This window comes from Trifolium pratense, linkage group LG7 (assembly GCF_020283565.1).
Source record: "Trifolium pratense cultivar HEN17-A07 linkage group LG7, ARS_RC_1.1, whole genome shotgun sequence".
NCBI classification, from domain to species: domain Eukaryota; kingdom Viridiplantae; phylum Streptophyta; class Magnoliopsida; order Fabales; family Fabaceae; genus Trifolium; species Trifolium pratense.
The window spans coordinates 49,097,061-49,120,616 of NC_060065.1; the positions used below are offsets into that span (position 1 = coordinate 49,097,061).

Here is a 23,556-nt window from a genome sequence, read left to right on the forward strand (position 1 = left end):
TATATTTTTTAAATAATATATGTATTATTATGTTTGACCAAATTAAGTGTTCCAAACAAACAAGTATTTTTCCTAGAAATAAATGGTTACATGTGGGGGTTCACACTATTTGATTCCGATGTTTTCTCTTCTCACCCTCCGTGAATCTTTTATCCTTCTTGAATTTCCAATTTTACCCTTGAAAAAACTTCGGTTCGTAGAAACCGAAGTTTTTTTTTGCCTTGAAAACAAATTTCGGTTTCTAAAAACCGAAATTTACTCTGAATTTGCACTAGTAAAAATTCGATTTCTGCGAACCGAATTTTTCTATAAGGGCAAAATTGGAATATTGGGGGGTATAAAAGATTCATGGGAGGTGGGAAGAGAAAACATCTTTGATTGAGCGCGTCTAATATGGCCCAATGATTCTTATGTGATGTGCTACTTGAACCAATATTTGAAGTAAAATAGTATCTCTTTTTTTTTTTTTTGACAAATAAAATAGTATCTCTTTCTCTTATTTAGTTTGTTTGCCATATATCTCCCACTCTTTCCTAATTTAATATTAAATTAAAGAATAATTATTACTATATATTTTTTTACAATTAAAACTTTAGATGTTAGAATTTTGAAATTTCATACCATAGTTCAATTTAAAGAGATACTAGTATAACTTACCCGTGCTATCGCCCGGGTTAATATTCTATGAAAAATATAGATCATTTTTTTTCATACATGAAAAATATGGATTATTAAAATTTTAATATTGTGATTTTTTTAATTATTTGTAAAATTAATTTTATATTTAATGTAATAGTTTATTTAAATATGATAAAAGATCCAAATTTTGGAGATTTTAAGGAGAAATGACATAATGGAGAGTGATACTCCACTCCCCGTTCGAAACTCACATGTTCGTATATTTGTTCTTTTATTTTCATAAAAAAAAAGGTCATTAAGCAAAAATTAATCTAGCGGTTAATATATATTTGTTATTAATCGTCATCTCTCTCCTTTAGACATTTGTTTTCTTCAGGAGTATTTAATCTCATGTCCCCGTGTGAAAAAAATTTCACATTTGTATCCAAGACATCATTGATATTGATAAAGTGCTATAAGCAAGATTTTCTAAAAAAACAAAACTACAGTTGTTAAAACAGACTCCGAGCTCTCAATTCAATCCATTTTGTGAGAATGTGATGCATTTCGTCTTGCCTCTCAATTATTTCCCTGTCACGAAAATAAATAGGATTAATAAATAAAAAGATGACCAAAAGAAAATAATCTAAAAGGTAAAACAAACAATATATTAAAAATATAAGAAATATCGAACAAAGAAGAAAAAATAAAGAAATTTAAAAAGGTGACAATATACAGAAAAAATAGTGATTATCGAGAGAGATGAATAAGAGATAATGAAGATTGAAAAATTGTGAGTTTTAGAGTTCAGACAAATGTTATATATATAGTAAAAAAAATGGACAAATGAGTAATTTTGTCTTTACTATGAAATTAAATTCATTAAAGTCAAATATATTGATTCCATTTTTAATTTTAAAAATATATTAGTAAATTAGTAATTAGTAAATAAGACATATTCCATTATATTATAAATTAAATAAATTAATGCACATGAATATAACACACATATTCCAATTTTTTAAATAATAATAAAATATTAATTATATTATGTGACTCTATATAATTATAAAATTATGAAAATATATAATTATAAAATATTAAATATATATATGTGACCTTAGTATTTTGATACACGACCATTTAGAAAAAAATTTGTGAGAGAATAATTTGGAGACCATAAAGATTTAATATTTTTTTAATTGAATTTGAAGACCATAAAAATTATTATATCCAGCTGACAATTATACCTAATTATTATATGTTGTTGGCAATCTTCCTTTCATAAAAAAAAATTTAAAAACAATTGCTTTGGTACAAAAATAATTTTTTTTGACGAAATTGGTACAAAAATAATTATTAGAGTAAATTTATGATTTTCGGTCAACAAAAATAATGACTATATAATTGCTTGCTATATATAGCACTTCAGAAACATTCCTTTTGTAATAATGCAAAAAAAAAATGAAAAATCATATAAAACATTTAATTCATTTATGGCCAAAAATATGGGAGAAAAATACATTTGGGAACGCCATGTGTACAGAATCCTTCTATCAAACCCTCCCAAATAATAATAATAATAATAATAATAATAATAATAATAATAATAATAGATAGATAGAGAGATAGATAGATAGATAGATAGATAGATAGATAGATAGATAGATAGATAGATAGATAGATAGATAATAGATAATGAGGATAGATAATAGGTGCATTAAATACGATTTATAAACAAAAATTGAGAAATGATTGAATTTCTAAATTAGCCAAAGATTCTAAGTAAAATGATATCATCATGTATTAGAGAAATTGCAAAGGCCTTCATAGTTAGCCACATAGGAATTGGAGAAATATTAGAATGCCACATAAGACATGAATCAAGGAAATGATGCCACATAGGAATAAGACCATGAGAGAGAAACTCCTAAATATATAAATAATAGATTCATAAGGAATGAATTTGAAAAAAAAGAGAAGTATGTAACATGGTTTTCTAGTCCAAATTAGAAATGTAATATTATCAAATATAATTAATTTCACATCATTAATAAAAATGTGTGTGTACTGTACATGTGTGTATATTATAAAGTAAGCAGCAAAATGGAGGATTTGGATTTACTGCTGTGGAATATTCCCGCAGTTTCACAAAGTTGATAAAATCTTGACCCTTAAAGCAATCTAATAGACCATATTGTTTGCCTTTATCTAAATTTGACTGACTCAGTCACGTTGAGTTCTGTTGTCGGTACTGTTGCCCACCATTGCTCTGATGTTCATTACTCTGTAGAAACTCCCCGACGGCCGCCGTATTTGAACTGTGCTGAAGCAAGAGTTCTATTGTCGTTGTCGTTGACAGAGTCGGAGGAGAGGATGTTGCAGACAAAAACGAAAAAGTAAAAACCAGATCCGCCAACTCCATCTCCCTGCTCGTGCCGTCCACCGCCTCCAAATCACCCCACCATCCCGTCGACGCCGCAGCCATGCCGTAGTTTTGAATCTCTTTCTTTTTTCTTCTGTTGATTTCTTTTTCAAACAAATATATCAGTTAAGGAGCAACAGTTTTTTCAAACATAGATTTCAAAATCAGTTTAGAAACAACGGATTCTCCATCGTTTTCTCTCTCCGGAACCTTATATCACCATGTTCTTTTTTTTTTTCTTCAATTCCCGGCGAATTGAACGGTCATGACGGCAGAGGAAGGAGAGAGAAAAGAGAAGGATTGTTTTTTTTTTTACTTAAAATTAAAATAACAATTTTTTTAAAAATTAAGAGAAACCATTGGATAATTTAAATGGTCAAGATTGTTTCAACTTTGTGAAACTGTGGGATATCCCACAGCAGGAAATCCAAATCCCAAAAGGGACTATCGGAAAAATTCAGAAACTCGAGAAATTGAAAGCTCTTTTATAAATTCTTAGTTGTAAAATGACCAATTGTTCCAAATGTTGCTCATGACTGCTGGACTTGATGATCAAATTGTATAATCAATTTTTCTAACACCACTTATGTTGGCACAAAAGACTAAAGAACCATATAATCACATCAAATTTACCATATAAAATGTTATATATGACTTTGTAATGTACCCTTAGTTTTTAGTTATTTATTATCGGTGTAGACGTGTAGTGTGTAGAAGTTAGTTACACTAATAAGTTACAACATAAAACCTATAATGTATGGACTAAATGTTACGTACTAAGTTATCATGACAACAATTTCTTGCCCATAAATATGAGATATATTAAAGACCATGATGATTATGGAGTTTTGGAGGCACATCATTGCTTGCGGCCACTGCTAGAAACAATGAATTGACAAGGGCCAACTATTTTATATCTTTGTCAACATTCATGTGACTTAGGGTAAAGCTGGCTGGAGGGTTCCACTACTTTAATTGCCCCTGCATCACTTGTGGCCCTAGATTGACACCTCAACTAACAAATTCGTAGCCAAAACATTTTCTGCGTCACATTTCACTTATTATGTACTCCTATATACTAAAATGTGTAGTGCACATTTTGATCTTATTGTTACCTAGACTTCATATTCATAGCCTACATGGTTTGGTTCCTTTCAACAAAAAATAAAGCCTACAAGGTTTGGCTCCCATTGTTTTCAAGTTTTATCTTTTAGCAAGTGTTTTGGATTGTACTATAAGGCTTATTATTTACAGACTAGACCGGATTACAAAAATCATGTATAGTTGCACGGACCATATCATGCACGCGCCTTATAGTTGCAAGAGATTAAAGTCATTTAGGACACACGGACCACCAGATTCCACTGTGGCGGTAATCCTCCGCTTCAGGGACAGGTGGCCAAGAAAAGGTTCTATGTTCCTGAAACTCCAATTCTCTATCAATAGAAGTCTAATATTCATGGTCTAGGTCATATATGTCACATCTAAACCCTAATATATCTCTCACGTTTGACATTTACTGACTTGATTGTCAGAGTGTTTTGCATGTATGATTTCCTCTCAATGGATTTCACCATTCAACGTTTCAAATTCAACGACGTGAAACAATCTGTAAGGAAATGAGAATAATTATAAGGTATAATTGAACATTGTTGGAATGCTTCAGTTGATTTCAATCAAAATTGTAAATACTAAACTTTGAATCAACCAACCCAATTAAACCATAAAGTTTTTATACTAGAGATGGTGTGACCTTGTAAGGATATATAATTCAACTAACAAATCATAGGTTTGAGATAAACGTATCATATAACAAAGACAATTATATAAACCAACCTCTTGACTATTTAGTATCTAAAGCTAGTGAGAAAGTCTGCAATGTCACCATATAATCAATCCCCTATCACATGCTCCATCTAAACCTTTATCTCGAGTCAAACAAGAATTTCAACAAATGGTGCTTTCATATAACGAAACTGACAACCCAATATTCCAAAGTAAAGAAATAAAATAAAAGCATTGCATTATCAAACTTTACTATAGTAAAGAACCTAATGAAGTAACAGGTAAGAAATTTTATTACTTAATCTTACCTACTTTGGTTAACTTCTAACAAATTGAATTGAAAAGTATTTGACACATACAAGGATATCATACACGACATGCAATAGTTTCGAGAAAATTGTCAAAACTAAATACCAGTGTCGGACATCAGACACACCTTTTATTAAAAGTATCAGTACTATGTTATATAGATATTGTTGAAAATGGTATAGTGTATAATTGATTATTTTGTGCTGAAAAATGGCATTCATGTTGCCATTATAATACACACGAAATACACGAGAATGAAAAAAAATACTATGAGAAATAAAAACAAAGAAGTAAGAACAAACTTTAGATAATGGCATTTTTCGTTTTTTTAAATAAACCAACCCATTGTGGTCCCAATTCACTCTGTGAAGTTGCAATCAACACTTTAGGTACAATTACAGAGATGTCAAATATGGTCCAACCAAATATCTTTGATAAAGAAATTTTGGTCGTTGGAACTTTCCAACGCCTCACATTTTTTTAAGTTTCACTACTAATTGATTTTTTAAATTTAATTTAAATTAAAAACAAAATTAATATAAAATTATGGTCGAGTTTACACTACTAAAAATCTGCTTATTTTCTGCAGAATTTCCTGCGAATTTGAACCAAAAATCCGCACGAAACATGTTTCCTGCAGATATTATATCAAAAATAAAATTAATGTGAAAGTGTAATCGATGTAAATTAGTTTTACTAGATCAATATTCAATAAAAACACATCATATTCTCATCTAAGCCTACCTTGTAATAGCATTTTATAAATCAATGCAAAATACACACTGTTCTCATTAAGTTCATGTCATCTTTTTTCAAATTTGTCTAGTAAACAACTAAATATACAAAAATTAATTTTATTTATATCAAACCGCTTTTAGTTAATCCAAAAATATATAGTAACTCTTTCAAGTACTTTTTTTCTTTGTCAAGATTTAACTCTTTCACCTTATTTTCATAATAAATCAAAAGCTAAAAAATTATAGTTATCTTTCTTTTTAAATTATAATTAAAAATTTAAATAACTTGACAAAAAGATAAAAAGAACCTCCCAATAGAAAGATTAAAGAAGAAAAGAAAAGACAAACACATACACTTGGAGACACTCTTCTTAGATTCCTCATTTGTACTTTTTTTTTTTACAATAAATTTGTTTTATAGATTCATCTAATTACCGTACATCTTAGTCTTACCACACATATTTAAAAGACATTTTTAGAACTAATATATGAAGTCACATCTCTTATATTCTAAACGTATTTCGATATGCAAATCCTAAACCTAATCATTTTCCCGCTTATTTTTCCTCTCATTTTAACCCAAATAAAATGTTAAAAAATACCACAACAAGAATCGAACCCGTAACTTAATTTTAAGAATTATTTGGTGCATTTACCACTAGGATACATCAATCAATCTGAAATAATTTGGTAACCAACATGTAATAAATATGAAATTAATGTTTAATTTTGTTTAAATAGAAATCAATCCCACCATTTTTTTTATACAACTCCAATTTTTATTATGTAATACACATTCAATTTCTTTTTATACAAATCTTTTTTTAATAGAAATCAATAAATTTCTTTCCTCTCATTTTTTCTCCCGTTTTTTACATTAATTAATTTTTCATTAGATTCTTGTAATATTTACTTCAAATTAATTTAAATAAGATGTGTTATAGATTTGCATTTGAGTTTTATATATATATATATTAATATCTTCCATTCATTTTATTCATCGTAATCATCTCAAGTTCAACTATTTCCGGTCATACACTTTATTTTTCTTGCAAATTTTGACCATGTCTCACAATTTAATTGAAACAAATCTTGATATTCATTGTTTGAGAGGTGCATTATTGTCATCCTTTGTTTCTTATATTTTTTTTTTCTTATTCACTTCATTTAGTAATTATTTTCTTTATGGTATAATAGGACCATTAGTACAACAATGAATTGGTCCAAGTGGTAAGGGTCTTTGTCCCCTTAAGCATGTGGTCAGAGGTTCGATTCATGACTCATGCGTATGGAGAGAATTCGGTTGGGAGGGGAGAACCCACCTTGTGTGCCCCACATGTTCCTCGACAGAGATTAGTCATCGCTAACGGTAGTGGAAACTTCGTACTAATATGATGGTAACCAAAAAAATAATAATAGGACCATTAGATCCAAATTTCATAACTGGTCAAAACAAATACACCAACGATGTATTTTTTGTCACATTTTTTTTGTTTTTTTTTATTTTTGCCACCAGTATCCGGCACACTTTTACTCCAATTTTTCATATACCTTTTAATATTAAAATTTTTCTACCGTATTTTCTATTATTACATATTACATCTAACCAGACTCATGCATGCACGGGTTGAAAGTTCTAGTAATAATAAAATAATAGTAAAATATATTTAAATATGCCTATAAAGCGTTCACAAATCCAACTAGTTGAGTCTTCTGACTTTAGCTCAATTGGTAAAGACATTGAATTATATATGTAAGGACCGGAGTTCAAATCCCTGATATCTCACTTATCCACTTTAAATGTGAAATTTTTTTCTATCAATTAAACTACTTGAAAAAAAAAAATCAATTTAATCATCACCATATATAACTGATGTTTAATCATCAATTTAGCTGTAGAATATTAATATGTAGAAATTGATGTTTGAGCGGACTCCCAACTTCTTCGCATTTAATGTGGGTAAGTATAACTATAAGATCAATTGACAAAAAATATTTATTTTTTGACTTAAAAAAAAATACATATAAAACATCATTTTACATTAACATTGCATGCTAATTAAATCCTTCCAACAAAATTTATTCCATCAGTATTACTATACTATTATTCCTTTGCCATAGGCTAAGAGACAGAACCACACTTCACTACAAGTTAGACAATACAAAAATCCAGCCATACAATTCAAAGTTACATTTTGTCTTTTTGTTTCCTCTAACATAGGAAAAAAAAAAAAGATATTAAAATTCCAATATTTTCTTCCATAGTCCTTTTCATAATCAGAAGATTTAATGTAAACCGTACGAGGATCACGTTACAGTGATTTTGTCCACTAACTATATAGATAAAATTTCCATTTTTCTCATTTTTCCATAAATTCCATCACACTATCTCTTCCTATTATTGATCCTCATTTTTTTCACATTAAATATATTTTATTCAACTACGTACAATAAACATTAATCATCTTGAATGGACCAGAAGAATTAAATGTTGTTATCTTCTTCAGTTTTTTGGTACTTCATCATTGATGATTTAAATTTTCCTTCTCTTAGTAGGAGTAACATTGGTTCCATTGGTTTTTTCACTTTCCAAGCTTAGAAAATTTTCGTCCAACACATTAACTGGTGTGCCTGAACTTGAATTCACATTAAACATGGATTCGTACTCCTCCTTAGCTATATCTTGTATAACATTATAGCACTCCACAACACTTTCCTGCAGTAAAAATACCATCTATTAATCTTAAAATAGAATTGTACTATTAATGATATAAAAAAATAGTAACTTAGCAATTTTGTCCTAGAACTTCCTTGTGGTCAGGAATTTTCCACATTCACGCATTCGAGATATCAATGGCTATTCGATAATATAAAAATTTGCATATCTTTAACCATCTAATTTTGATCGAACGACTATCGATATCTTGAGTGCGTGAATGCAATAGTCCTTAATATTTTTGTCACATCCGTCTAGTTATTCTTAAGGTTATAAATTAGCAAATATTAAAGACTCATAAGATAGATTTGTCAAACAGTTAGAAACTATTAGGAAAGAGTGCAAATTTACTAACAAAATTAGTACATTACTCTATACAAATGTAAATAAAGAGAGGAAAAACCTTATATTTTTCACCACTCATTTTGTTAGAGATAATTGATGTAAAAAAAAATAGAAAAAGAAAATGATGAGAGAATATGTACTTTATTTACATATGAACAATCGGATATTGTTCCCAAGAAGCCTGGATATTGAAATGGAAACAATTCATGAGAAGCATAAAGAAGAGATGAAGCAGCAACTATAGATGGCTTGAATTCCAAAACCTTAATATCTGCAAAAAAATAATAAAATAAAATAAATAAAGTAAAATATCAAACTATAAACTATAAGTTTTGGTTTTCTCTATTGTAACAAAAAAAAATACTATAAGTTTCCGTGAAGGTTGGTAGGAACATTGCAGGTAATATGAAAAGATCAGAATTCAAATCTTGGTATATCTATTATTCACCTTAAAATGTGATTTTCTAGCTATTGAACTATCCGACAAAAAACAAAACTATATGTAGTATCAAACTATAATTCTATTATACCTTTTTGTGACTTCAATATAATTTCAGAAGCTCTATCTTTAAGAACTTTTAATGTTATATCATCAAGCCTAAACAAATTGATGAAGTAAGGAATGAAAGAGAAAGGAGTGATTGAACGCATTCTCCAATGTAATGCTCCTAAGACAAGTGCTTCCATTCTTTGTATTGTTTGTGTCTCAAATATGAAACCACCATCACTATGATTCAGAAGAGCCTATCAATAAATAAATATCATATAATAACAAAAATATCAATATCTTTTATAAAAACTTTGGCTTAAAATTTTAATAATTGTTTTTACATTTAAGGTAAAATTCTTTTTACCTGAACATCAGTGGCAGAGTACTCTGTTTTCAACATCTTTATTGCTAGAGAGAAGCAAGTTACTGCAATAAGTTTATTGGCCCATGGCTTTGGCTGCTGTTACATGCATACCCATTTTAGCTTAGATCTCAAGGGAGCATAATCTAATTGAAAATTTTATTTTTCATTAATTATACTTAAGTAAAAGTTTTATACCATTTATATGATACTCCATCGGTCTCATATATAAGGAAAAATTCTTTTTTCACGTTCATTGAATAACCGATGTATTTGGTCCATAATATGAACGAGTTATTTAATGGTTTTTTTAAAAAAAAATACTTATATATGAGACCATAGCAGTAAAAAGTAATAAATCCAATAATGTTATTTAATTAGATTGAGCATGGTGTTTGATTTTCTTACCAATATCCCTTGATTAGCAAGGAAGCGATCCAAATAGTTGATAGCTAGGTAAGTCACAAATGGATCAAAGTTGCAGGACAACTACATGGAACCAATTAACCCAAATTAATAAATGTTATTTTTTTCTTCAAACTACATGTTTGAATTTACGGTGATTTTGTCAGAATCAAAGTGTACCATCGTAAATTTGACAAAATAATGTATTTTGTTGCTTAAACAAAATCACGGTATTTGAGGTAATAAAACTTGCCATAAATCCAAACAAATACCGAGTAAATGTTTGGATTGATAGTGATTTTGACAGAATCAGGTTCACAAGAGAATCATAGTTAATTACCTGTGAGATCAAAGAGATGAAATCACTTCTAACTGAGGCATCAAACTCGTTTGATTTGAGACTATGAAAGTAATTTAGTGGTGGGATGTGGTCAGATTCAATAAGAAAAAGAGAAGAAACACATTGAGAATTAGGAAGGTCATGGAAGTTTTCAAGAGGGTTTTCAAGGTTAAACTCCATGGATGTGTGTGTTGTGAAGAAATTGTTGTTAGTGATGGTGAGAAGTAAGAAAGATGACAAGCATTGTTAAAGGGAAAGAAAAGAGAGCAAAGAGAAGTGATAAGGAAAAGGCAATGAGAGAGTTTTCAGCTTTTTCTCATATGAAAGCTATGGAGTTGGAGGGGGTTGAATTGTTTTAGCTTTGCTTCTACTAGTGGCTAGCTACTCATTAGTAATGTTTTGGCACAAAACACAATATCTCTATTTCCTTCCTTTGTTGTCTCTAAATTGGTGAATAAAATATGGGAAATATATAGGAGGTAGTAGGCCTTAGTGTTTCATGACTAATGCTAACAACACATTTTGACATACATTTTTAACATTCTTTTTTATCGGTTAAAATTCACATAAATCCCACCAAATTATACGAGATCCACGTGATTTTGTGGGATTTATGTTATCAAATAAAGTGACTTAAAAAGTCTTAGCACCCTTCTTCATTGCAAATATGAATTTCATGAAATCATAGGATGTGACTAATACCATCTCCTAAACATGTGTGTTATATAGGTAGGACCCAAGACTTGGGTTGTATGCTCCTCAGTCATACAAAATATATAAATTTTTTATATAGGTAGTATCATTTTCTCTAATTTAATCTTTGAACCATATAAAATATATAAATTTTACTAATAATGAATTGGTCCAAGTAATAAAAAATTTGAATTCTTTAAATAAATGGTTATAAGTTCGATCCTCTTACTTCAATCACCGCTACAGATTATCCCACTTACTCACATTTGACGTCTAACAATATTCTATTCATGTGTGAGTTTAAGCTTTCATGTCCACTCTTTTCAAACATAAGTTTTTTCATTCATATACACCTGTCCTTACATCAAAGTTGGTTCACATACATTAACAAAGTTGTGACCATATTTTTCTCAAATAGAAGTTTTTCATCATATACGGTACATTAATATTTTCTTCATGTATATTATTCACATAATCTACTTTGACCATATTTTTTTTACCATATTTGTTTTACTAATATATAAAGACAAATATTAATAGCCAAAATTATGCATTGACAATATGTAAAATGGTCAACTACAACACTTATTTTAAAGCACATAGTAAGAGGAGCCTAAATATCCGATGCTCATTAGATACACAAATGGTTTGGACACCACATCATTATCCAAACTCATAAGATATTAGATGTATAAATTCTCTTATATATTTTTCAACAATTATCAACTTTATTTTTCTCCAATGTTAAATAGCTAGAAACATTATAATACATCTTTCACTTGTTTGCAGCAGCAGGGTGACAACTATATATCTTTGTTCTGTTTAGAACAATAATTCCTCTTCCCAAGTGAATTAACCAAATCTGGGAAGACCAGACTATCAATAGGACAAATAAGCATAAACAATTAAAACATAAGTAGCTAAAAGCCAAAACCACCATTTAATCTAAAGTTGTCTAATATTTTTTGATTCATGTATGCTTTTTAGAATTGTATTTTTGTCACTTGTCTCAAACCAGTCCAGTATATGGCACATGGATGAGTAATCTCTGTTTTTGCTGGAATCAAGTTGCTAATCTGTATTAAAACAAGTAATATGTTTTGATAATTTCATAAATTCTGAATACCAAATTAACTAGAAATAGCTTATTTTTTCAGTATCAATATTAAAATATGGAACGAAAAACAGAGTACTCTGTAAACAAATAAAGAAAGACTAGTTTCTTGATAACTAGGGATTAAGAATCTTATTCCATTATTGTTTTTTAACTAAGTTGTAGACATTAGACCAATTGTTAGTTGGTCCAGTGGTGATTGACGCTGAATTTAGTAGGAAAGATCACAGTTTGATCCCCTGATCGGGAGGGGCTGAAACCACGATGTCAAAATTGACCTCCGAACCAGATTTGTAATATAGTTCAAACATGTAAATTAGTTGTAGCATTTCATATTCACCTTTTCCAAACTAAACTCATCTATATGAATAGAGAATGACATACTATATAATGTGTACATATATAAAATTTGTAATTTAGATCATATAGTTCCATCATTCAATGTGTCACAATAAGATAAGGTTTCAATTTGGGCATGTGTTGGAACCAAAGTTTGTGAAACTGAGAAAATGGGTAAGAATTAAAAGAGATCATGTTTATCCTAGGTTCATAATAGGAACAGCATTAAATAGTAGAGTAAATTATCATAATAAATATTGAATAAGTGCAACTGCTATAGTAGCGTGATACTTTCTTTCCTTACAGCTGTTACAAACCCTATTTTCTAACCCAAACATCAAACATGGGACCATCACAAGAACCTTAGCCTACTTGTCTAACAGATATGCACCAATCAGTGTAATGCATGCATTAGAAGCTGCTAGTGTGAAATTAGATTCACTGCAGTCTGCAGTCAGGATTTTACCGCATTCATGCCGTAGGAAATATGGGTTGACATTGATTGCTTATGTAGAAATATTCGACTGCAGTGGACCATGATCCTCTTTAATATTCGACTCAAGTGGACAAAACTTATGAAAACAATAATAAGTTATGAGATGTTTAGAAGTTGTTTTCAACTTATTTTTATAAGTTGTACATGTCCAAAATAACTTATGAACACAACTTAACTTATACTCTTTTATTGAAATAATTTATATATACATAAATATTCACTATGAAATTGTTTATAAAAATACAAGGTGATATTCACAATTAAGGGAGAAAATAGAACAGCTTATTATTATGTTTTCTTCAATTAATTGCACCAACTTTAGGTACAGTTCATTGAAAACTTTGTGCAGTAACATTTTGGGGCCGGGCCTGAAACCCACATGGAGGCATGCAGTTCCTTTTATTTACTCTCTGTAATTGTGAGAGGAACAAAAGTAACATACAAAGATAAAAGCTACTATAAAACTGATAAAAGCTTTATTCCTATAGCCAGATCTAAATCAATAATAAGAAGAGACAATATTGAAACATCTCTATACCACAATAACAGAAAATTAGAACTTTGCCTATTTTTGGTATTATGATGAGTATATCAAAATTACAGTAATCTACTATTATTTTGCAGAAGCTACATCTAAATTGTCATAATTCTGACATACTCACTGTGATACCAAATATATACTTCATCTAGTGGCTGGTCGTGAATGGAAATCGAGACTTTAAGCTCTTGGTAAGAAAATTACTAGAGATTCACCAAATATATAGAGTTAATGTTTTATTTTAAGAAAATTTGATTAAGGAGCTTAATTTATTTTATACTAAAAATATTGTGTTGAAAATTTGTTAAAAATCGTGATTTCAATGCATAATGACTATTTTGTGGATTTCTTAAATTCTCATGTTCCTTTGTATCATCAGATTCATCACTATCATGAGCAATATATTGGTCAAAGGAACATGCAATTGATTGAAGTTACTTTTCGGCTACATATTGCCTGTGGGACATGTGTGGAAAAGGTAGTAGTAGGGTGACTTTGGGATCTTGTCACCTTGACTTTCGAAATATTCACAATTTTTAAAAATATATTTATTACAATGATTTTTCAAGAGAGCAGATCCTCACCGGTTTGATTTTCATCAGAGGGAGTAAATTTTTTATCCTGGTCATTGATTCATTTCTTAATTAAATAATTATCTTATAACAGTAAAAAACATGTGGTAAAGATCAAACAGGAAGAAATTTACACTGCAGGGAATCCTCATTCGATTTTTCTAGTTACATTCAATATTTACTAGTATCTTTTTAATATTAGGGGTGATGAGAGATGACTAATCATCAAATACAATTTGACTATTTACAATTATGATAATATAAGACCAATAATCACCGATATGGTGTAATGTGGTATTTACATAAATCATAAATGGTTTATTTGTTTAGGATCGCTTACTGATTTAAAAGAGATGATTTTTTTTAATAGCTTTTAGTTATTTTGATAAGTTAATCTTCATAGTTTCACACATACATGAACATCTTAATTTTTAAATAAAATGATAAGATAAATCATGTAAAATCTCAAGTTAGATAATATAGACAAACTTTAGCCTTTTATGGCGTGAAGAGCATATATAAAAAGCAACAATACTAAGAAAAGAATGTATTCCCATCTTTCAAAACAATATTTGATTCATCATGTGACAAACCATATAATTCTTTTTTTTTTTTTAATAACAAACCATAGAATACTCTCTTCTTCTTTTTTTCACTTTTTAATATTTGATTTCTACGAAAAATAAATTATAATAATTTTAAATTCGACTACAAAATAAGTAAAATCTTACTAAATCTCAACTAATAAATTTGTCTAGCAAAAAGTTTATATATGATTTATCTTAATTTAGGTCAACCCCAAGTCACTTGGGATGTTCTAGTAACTACTAGCCGTAATTAAGTTGTGAGACAAAAGTTGTGGAACAATGCAAGATACAAAATATATGTTTCATCAATTCAAAACAACTTTAAAGAACGTTCTATTCTTTGGGATGCTTCAATCTTACTACTCTCTCTTTGGGAGAGGTTTCTTTTTTCATAGCTATATAGTCCTTTTGCTTTGTTTATCTTCTTTGACCAAAATAACATATTTTATTTCACACTTTCCCCGTTTTTTTTAACCTCCACTTCTCGGATGAGTTTCATATTAGATATAAAATGGTTTGAAATTTAAGTTTATAAATAGAGATAATTTTACTTACAAGTCGGTTTTAGGAAATTGAGTTAACCTCAATTCAATTTTAAGATAATATTAAAACTTCTTATCCGTTGAGTCACCTACCATTAGATTTTTGTTGGCGGATACTAACATTTACATCTATGCACAAAGTTTAATAGTGTTAAACGTGAAAGGAAGAAGGATATTAAAAGAATCGTGATAATCTAAACTTCGATCACAAAATAAATAAATTTAAGTGAGAATTATGTCACATAAGATATAAACTCGAATTTTCTAAAATAATTTATCAATTTTGTTGAGCTCATTAACCATTCAATTCAACTGCTTATTACTTTTTCTTTTTTTAGTTTACAATGAGTTGAGAATCGAACACAGGATCAATAGCGTACTACCGAAATTCCTTACCACCGGATTGCAAACATAGTGGCTTCACGACTTATTACTTTTACTACTTGCCTTGATTTAAGAGAAAGCATAAAGAGAGATACCCATTATTTGTTTCCCTTTTTATTTGAAGGCTTACTCTTTCTTTTTCATAGCTCTTTTGTTTTACTCACGTTCTCTCTATTAAGTATATGATCATCACGATACATATCCACAAATTTTGGAGATTGTAGAAATTTAATTAACAATGAGATTGCACGCTTCAAAACAATAACATTTTTTAAAATTTAGGGTGAAGAACAACTATTAATTCTTTATTAACAGAAAAATGAAGCGAAGAATAAAATCAAACACGGTACCAAACACTAAAGAGTTCCGTTTAGTCTCTTTCCGTCTTGTGCAGAAACCAGCGATTAATTTTTTTTTTGGTACATTGAAACCGATGATTATTAATAATATATTTGCTATTAAAAAAAGTGTTGAAATGTGATAGTTCCTGACTCTTTTATATAAACTAAAAATCTTGATCGGTCCAAATGGTTCGATAGAGGTTATTTAATTACATATGATCAAACCTAAAATTTGTTGTAGATCTATTTAACTTTTACAAAACTATTTTGTAAGGTAAATTTTTTTACTACATATAAATTATTGTTCAAACCGTATCTCATAATCTATTCAATATAAAAATCTTAACAACTCTCCCGTCAGGATTTTATTACCCAGTGTGGTCGTATCGTATTCAACTCGATGAATTAATCTATGTAATTATGTACAGAAAATACTTAAATTAAACAAAAAATTAATTTACCAAATAAACAATTAATGGTACCAACGAAATGAAAAGGCAGACAAAGGTGGAGAAGGGCATGATGATTTGATGAGTACATGTGGCACGCCATACCTCCCATGCAGATAACAGCATCATTTTATGCTTATAGTGTTTGCTATTTGCAATAGAGGGTGTAGACAAGGAATTGGACCTTTACCTAGCTATTTGGGACAAACTAAAACGCATGCAATAATTTATGTTTTGGTGGAATTAATGACATTGGCAATATGGATTCCTATTTATTTTTAATAATTTCTACGAGAATCTATATTTTTATTAATATATATATATAAATTATTTTTTATAATTTTTATGAGATTTATATTTCTACGTAATAGTACTTATATAGAAATCTATATAGTAAAAGGGTAATTTATTCTAAAAAGGGACAATTAAATATGAATTTTTATATATTTTGCGGTCATGTAGTAAAATATAATTTCTATGGAACCTGTATTTCCATGGTCGGTTTTAGAGTGAAAAATTGAGTTGGGAAGATCTGTCAAGCTTTAGGATAGGTCATGTTTAAAATATTTTAGAAATTTTCTCTTGCAAAAAGTTAAGTTTATTTTATAGAGGAATAAATTTAATATGAATTTTTATGAATAATTAATATACACTATTTTATAATGAAGAAATGAAAATACTATTTTATACACATATAATTTAATTTAAAGAGGAAAATTAATTAATCAAAACAAATAATACACACAAACTTTTTATTATCAACATCATAAAAGAAATTAACAATAATAATGATCCAGCTAGCTAGTAGGCAGTGTTTGAGGCAAACAAACTGCATATCAAAGTACTAGCTTTTATTCTAATTATTCATCAATTTTCCTAGTGGAAAACTAACTTGCCTCATTAATCTTAATAAACTTTAATTAGTTATAATAGTTGAATTATTACATGGTTCATAGCAAAACTCAGTGATATCAAGGCAATTACACTTCAAAGGCAATGACTCAAAACACCTACAAGACTTGCAATCTGAGTGACAAGTTGGTTTAACATCATCACAAGTACATTCTGGTGGGATTGATCTTGTGCAAGTACATTTGTCACAACAAACTGCACTTGTTGTTGCTGCCAAACCCAAGAAAAGAAGTAACAAAACTACCTTCATCTTCAAATCCATCTTACTTTGTATATGTGCTTAATTATAATTAGTATATGATGATGATTGATGATTGATGATTGTTATGTTTTTTTTGCCTTGATTGTATATATGATGGTTGATGCAAATAATACTTGCATTGGCCTATTATTTATAGTTACATTTGGATGAGGGCGGTTTACAAACTAGTCATGACTAAGGACAATGTCTTACTTTGTGTGCTTCCTTTGCATTGTATGTACAGATAGATTTTTAAGATATATGTGTCATCATCATTTTTTTTATTCATCAATTAGACTACAACATGCATAATAATTTATACTTAATTAAAGGTATTGCTTTGGGTAAAAAATAATGAGTACATATACATTGTGCGAAAAAAATAAACTAAAATAACCAAATCTTAGTTGATTCAGTGGTGATTGACGCTGAACTTGGTAGGAAAGACCACGCCAGAACTCGTCCCGAACTCTGGACTACTAGGGCCCCATTCCCCTAAGAACCAGAAGGTGAAAACAAAAAAAAAAAAAAAACTAAAATAAGGAACATATAATTGTAAAGCAGTATGTATATTGTCAAAAATAGCAAAGCAGGAAGCATTCAAGAACATTTGGAATGATATTTGCTAAAAATAAATATAATAATTGGATGTCAAGATATTCATTTTTTTAGTTTAATTTCAAATCTCAAATTTGAACTCTGCAAATATAATTGGATGTCGTATTTTTGTCCATAGAAATGTATTTATATAACATAGTTTTTTTTTGACCGACTATATAACATAGTTATTATAATTAAAATTCTCAACTAGGAATGTACCAAAAAAATAAAAAATAAAATTCTCAACTAGGATAACTTATACCAAAAAATAGCAACTAGGATATATATTACGATATGCTGACTCACAATAGTCTTTTTTGGATCAAAGTCATAAGCCCAAACGGCTACGGCTGGCTGCGTCAACTAAAACGGTAATAAATAATTAGGAAATTTTTTTTTTTTTGGACAGACATAATATTGCAATATCATTTCTATTTTTTTTAAGCAAACACAATCTACTTAATTCATTAATAATAATAATAATAATAATAATAATAATAATAATAATAATAATAATAATAATAATAATAATAATAGATTCAATATAATGAAGAACACAACCAAAGACACTGTGACATGCCCACAAAATGTCTGCTCTAGCTAACATATGAGCTCCATATTTGTTTGACGCTTTGTGAATTTGATCTCAAAATTCGGATTACATTGTAACAACAAATTAATTAACAAGGTAATAGAACTCAATTCCGATATACCTCTATGATTTAAAATTTTCTCATTTGAGAAAACCCCCCACACAAACACACACACGAAATTTTATAATTTCTATAACATTTGCTACTTATCCGCTACTCAAGTAGAAAACTGATAAAAATGAGATTTTTGAGAAAAAAACACCCTCCTACTATAAAATTTTCAAAATTTTAAATGTAGAATCCGCTAGCTAAATAACACAGACGGGTGTATTTTGGTAAGGTTATAGAGCGCACGAGAAATGAAGTAGGGTGACAAAAGTAAATCTCTTATTCCTAACTCTACTTACAACCCAACCCAAAATCTAGTATGGGCCATATATAAGTGGGCCAAATAAGAAACAAAAAATAGTTAAGCCCAATGATCAGTGCATTTTAATGCACATTCTTTTACTATTGTACTAGTGTATTCCTATGGTTTAATTTACTATTTTTACTATTTTAATGTGTTTTTATATTTAAGTTTATTTCTAACTTTATTTTATTTTCGCACTTAATTTATGAATAAATAGCACTTTGACACCCTTCCAGTCCGCAGGTCATAACTGGAGCTACGAATATCGGATTGAGGCGCCGGAAGATGCGTTGGAAAGCTGAGATCAAGAGCTACAACTTTCATGTTGAGGCCAAAACCCAGTTCGGAGCGCAAGTGTGTCAAATATTTACGTTTATGTTCCAGACTTTATGAAAATAATGTAATTTCGGGTCAAACTTATGTTTTTCGACCCGTAGCTTTTTAAGCCCAATTTTCTCTGAGTACTTAAGCAAAAACACAGCTAGGGTTTCAAAAAAAAAATTCTGATTCACGCAAAAAAATAGAAAAGAAAGGCTGCTACATTCTCATGGAGAACTAGCAACCCTAGGTTGATCCATTGGTATACGGGAACATCGTTCATGACTTCTTGAGGTTCAATTCTTAATAGTAATTCAGTTTATTTATTTATTGTCTTCTCTTATCAATTCATGCTCTTTATTTATTTATGAAACTCGAATATAGTGATGCTTAATCTCTATTTTGAGTTATATATTTTGAGACTTTTCGGATTAATTCATCGCTTGTATGACTAGTTCGAATAGGAATTGATATAGGTTTTTTCGCGCTTAGCAAAAAAGGGTTGGTCGAAATTTGTCATGATACAAACCGTGTTCTAAGTGACGCTTGTTCACTACTCATGGTTAGTTGAACACATTCTTTGCTTAATCGAATGAATTCGTATAAACTGTTTATCGCTTGTATAATCGGTCTTATAAACCAACCAAGGCATGAATATATAAACAATATTTTATGTGAACCGAGGATAGAATCATAACGAAGTTTTCCTAAAACCAATGGATTGATCGTCTTTTTATCAATTGAATTTCTAATACTACTCTTTCGATCTAAACAAACCCAAAACCCCATATTTAATTGTGTTATTCATTGTTCTTATTTTTACTAATTATTAAATTAGAGGTCCTTGTGAGACGACCAAGGTTAACTACCTTGTTACTACTTTTCTTAATTAAAACTTATTTTGATCACGAAACGACAGTGATCAAATTGGCGCCGTTGCCGGGGATCTCTGATTAGGATTAGTAAAATTTAGAACTAACTAATGTTACTAACACTTTTTGTTTTGTGAGTTTTTGTTGTGTTTCAGGTTCTGACGTTGAATTTTGCAGTGAAGCTGAAAAATAATTAATTTTCGGTTGATATCTCAGATTCATCCGAAATTTGGTCTACAAATCCGAAAAAAATCAAGGAACAAAACTTTCGTATATTTGATACGAAAATTGAGGCTGAAATTGCGAAATTCCTTCGTTTAGACCACTTTTTATTTTTTTTGAATTTTCCATACATTTAAAAAAATCCCAAAAAATTATATTTAGTTTTGTTTGATTTTTAGAAATTTTAGGTGTTATTTTTAATTTTTTTTAGATTTTTTTGATTCGTTTTTTTTATTTTTCTCTTCATTTTATTTAGACAAAAAAAAAAACCAATAAAAAAATGGGAGATTCATCGGACCAGTTGGCTTACATCATAAATTGCTTGGATGCAAGAAAACAACAATCTTGCTATCAAAATTATATTCCAACTGTGATGTGTAATATTTGTTCTTCGAGTTTTCATATTAGTGATGATTGTCCTATATTTTTAGATACTTTTTGTGGTGAGACGCAATTTGTAGGTAATTTTCAAGGACAATACTATCAAGAACAAAATTCATATCCTGCTGAGCAGCCTATTTGGTCATATCCACAGTTTCAGCAAATTGATTCATTGGTGGTTGAGCCACAACCTAGTTTGGAAGAATTGATAAAGCAGATGGCTGAACATAATAAGCAAATGGATGAATGGATGCAATCCTCCCTTCAAAGTTTAGCGGTCCAAGTTGAGCAAATAGTCTCCAATGCCCATCTAATTCAAGAGAAGAAGATGTTGCATGATGATGTACAACCTGCTGCACTATTAGAGCTAATGCAATGTGATACAAGTCTTGATGAAACTCCAAGTGAGCCCATTGAAACAATACTTGTTTCCGTTGATGAACACAAAATAAGCAACATAAATTCAAGTGAATGCATGGAAGAGATTACACCACAAAATTTATTGAAATCTGATTTAGATGAATTATATACTTCTCTTGAAGTAGATAAATCTTTTGAAATTTTTGCTTGTGAATGTGGTGTTTGTAATATTTGTCATGAGATCAATGCAGCTATTTTAGGTGAAGACATTTTGATTCCGGCAACCAGTTGTGCAGAAATCCCAACAAATTCAATAACTCTTGAAGTTAACACAAAAAGTGTGGATTTTAGTCGGAAGCAACCATTGTCTATAGCAAAAAGATTGTTGGTGGAACCTCTGATTAAGCCGCACAACAAGCAGCCATCCTTCATCATTTGTGCATCTCTTCCACCCAATTTATCTGACTCACAAGCTAAATGTGGATTTTCTGATATTCATGTTTTTGTTAGTGCAGGTTTACCATATGTGCTGGCTATTCCTCCTAAGCCACCAGATTTTTTACTAAAGGGCAAGTCCACTTGCCACTTGCTTCTTCCTGTTACGTGTATTCGAAGTGCAGAAAGGCCTCCTCCAAAACCACCAGACATGAAAGCTACACCTTAGCCCTCGGGTGTGTTCCTTCCTTTTCTTTATGCTTAATGTTATACATTGCGGACAATGTCTGTTTTAAGTGTGGGGGGGGGGCATTCATTTATTTTATTTTCCTGTCAATTAAAAAAAAATATAATAATAATAAATAAATAAATTTAGCATGCATGCAATTTTTATGAGTAGTTACATGTTTTAGGACTAGAGCAATATAGCTGTAGGATTGGTGAAATTTTTGGAAATTCTCGTTTTCATGCTTGATATGATGATCTTTGCACCTTAATGCACAACTGCTGAAAAACTAGCAAACTTAGTAGTGGCTTAATAAATCTTTAAAATACACAGTCATCAGCTAAGTTGTCTGAGTATAGAATACGATAAAGAGGTATGATTAGGACTAAGTTTGGGGGAAAACTGAATTACTTGATTGTAGGATCATGGCTAGATTAAATGATGGGATACTACACAATAAAGAAAAAAAATTAAAAAAAATTAATTATAGAATAAGTTCCTGTGCCCGAAACTGGAGGAACAATAATGAATATGTTGAGTTCCTGTGCCCGAAACTGGAGGAACAAATGCTGTGTAGGGTGCTCTATTCGGAGTAACAGGTTGGACTCATTACAAGTGAGATCCCGTCAGGTGAAAAGGTAGAGTAGCACCTAAAGCATAACTAAAATGAACTTAAGTAGTATCCTTGCGTATAAAAATCAAAAAGCCTGTGAGAACAAGAAAAGCGTAGCTTCCCCTCAAGCTGAAATCCGAACTCAAACTCTGAGTTGTAGGAAAGAAAAGACAGCTTAGTATCCTGACTGTGTAGTTTTCAAGAAGGATCATGTCATGACTCTGGTTGACAGTAATAGGCAGTACACACACACACGCTTGATTATCATTGACGGTTGACATACAAGAGTTATGCCAATCTTTGAAAAACAATCCAAGGCTTGTAGCTTGAATCTTAGAATGTGTTGGTACTTGTGACGTTGTAGCATGCTTGTTTGTGTTTTAAATTTTTAGTTTAAGTCTTTAATCCTAAGTTTTGCTCGGAGTGCAAAAGTTCAAGTGTGGGAGAATTTGATCAGTGCATTTTAATGCACATTCTTTTACTATTGTACTAGTGTATTCCTATGGTTTAATTTACTATTTTTACTATTTTAATGTGTTTTTATATTTAAGTTTATTTCTAACTTTATTTTATTTTCGCACTTAATTTATGAATAAATAGCACTTTGACACCCTTCCAGTCCGCAGGTCATAACTGGAGCTACGAATATCGGATTGAGGCGCCGGAAGATGCGTTGGAAAGCTGAGATCAAGAGCTACAACTTTCATGTTGAGGCCAAAACCCAGTTCGGAGCGCAAGTGTGTCAAATATTTACGTTTATGTTCCAGACTTTATGAAAATAATGT

At 29.9% G+C, this 23,556-nt stretch overlaps 1 protein-coding gene across 2 annotated transcripts; it reads right to left on the reverse strand.

Annotated features, from left to right (window-relative positions):
* Window positions 1–7,956: 7,956 nt before the first annotated feature.
* LOC123897910 (putative cyclin-D6-1) lies at window positions 7,957–10,975 on the reverse strand. 2 transcript variants are annotated; one of them, XM_045948725.1, is made up of 6 exons: window positions 10,532–10,975; window positions 10,195–10,275; window positions 9,790–9,885; window positions 9,466–9,679; window positions 9,076–9,206; window positions 7,957–8,590 (listed from the first exon to the last, which is right to left on the reverse strand). In XM_045948725.1, the coding sequence occupies exons 1-6, from the start codon at window positions 10,709–10,711 to the stop codon at window positions 8,408–8,410; spliced, it is 885 nt and encodes a 294-aa protein (XP_045804681.1). In that variant the 5' UTR covers window positions 10,712–10,975; the 3' UTR covers window positions 7,957–8,407. The 2 variants fall into 2 exon arrangements, with proteins under 2 accessions (XP_045804681.1, XP_045804682.1); XM_045948726.1 differs by having other exon boundaries at window positions 9,790–9,882; window positions 10,532–10,897.
* Window positions 10,976–23,556: the final 12,581 nt, after the last annotated feature.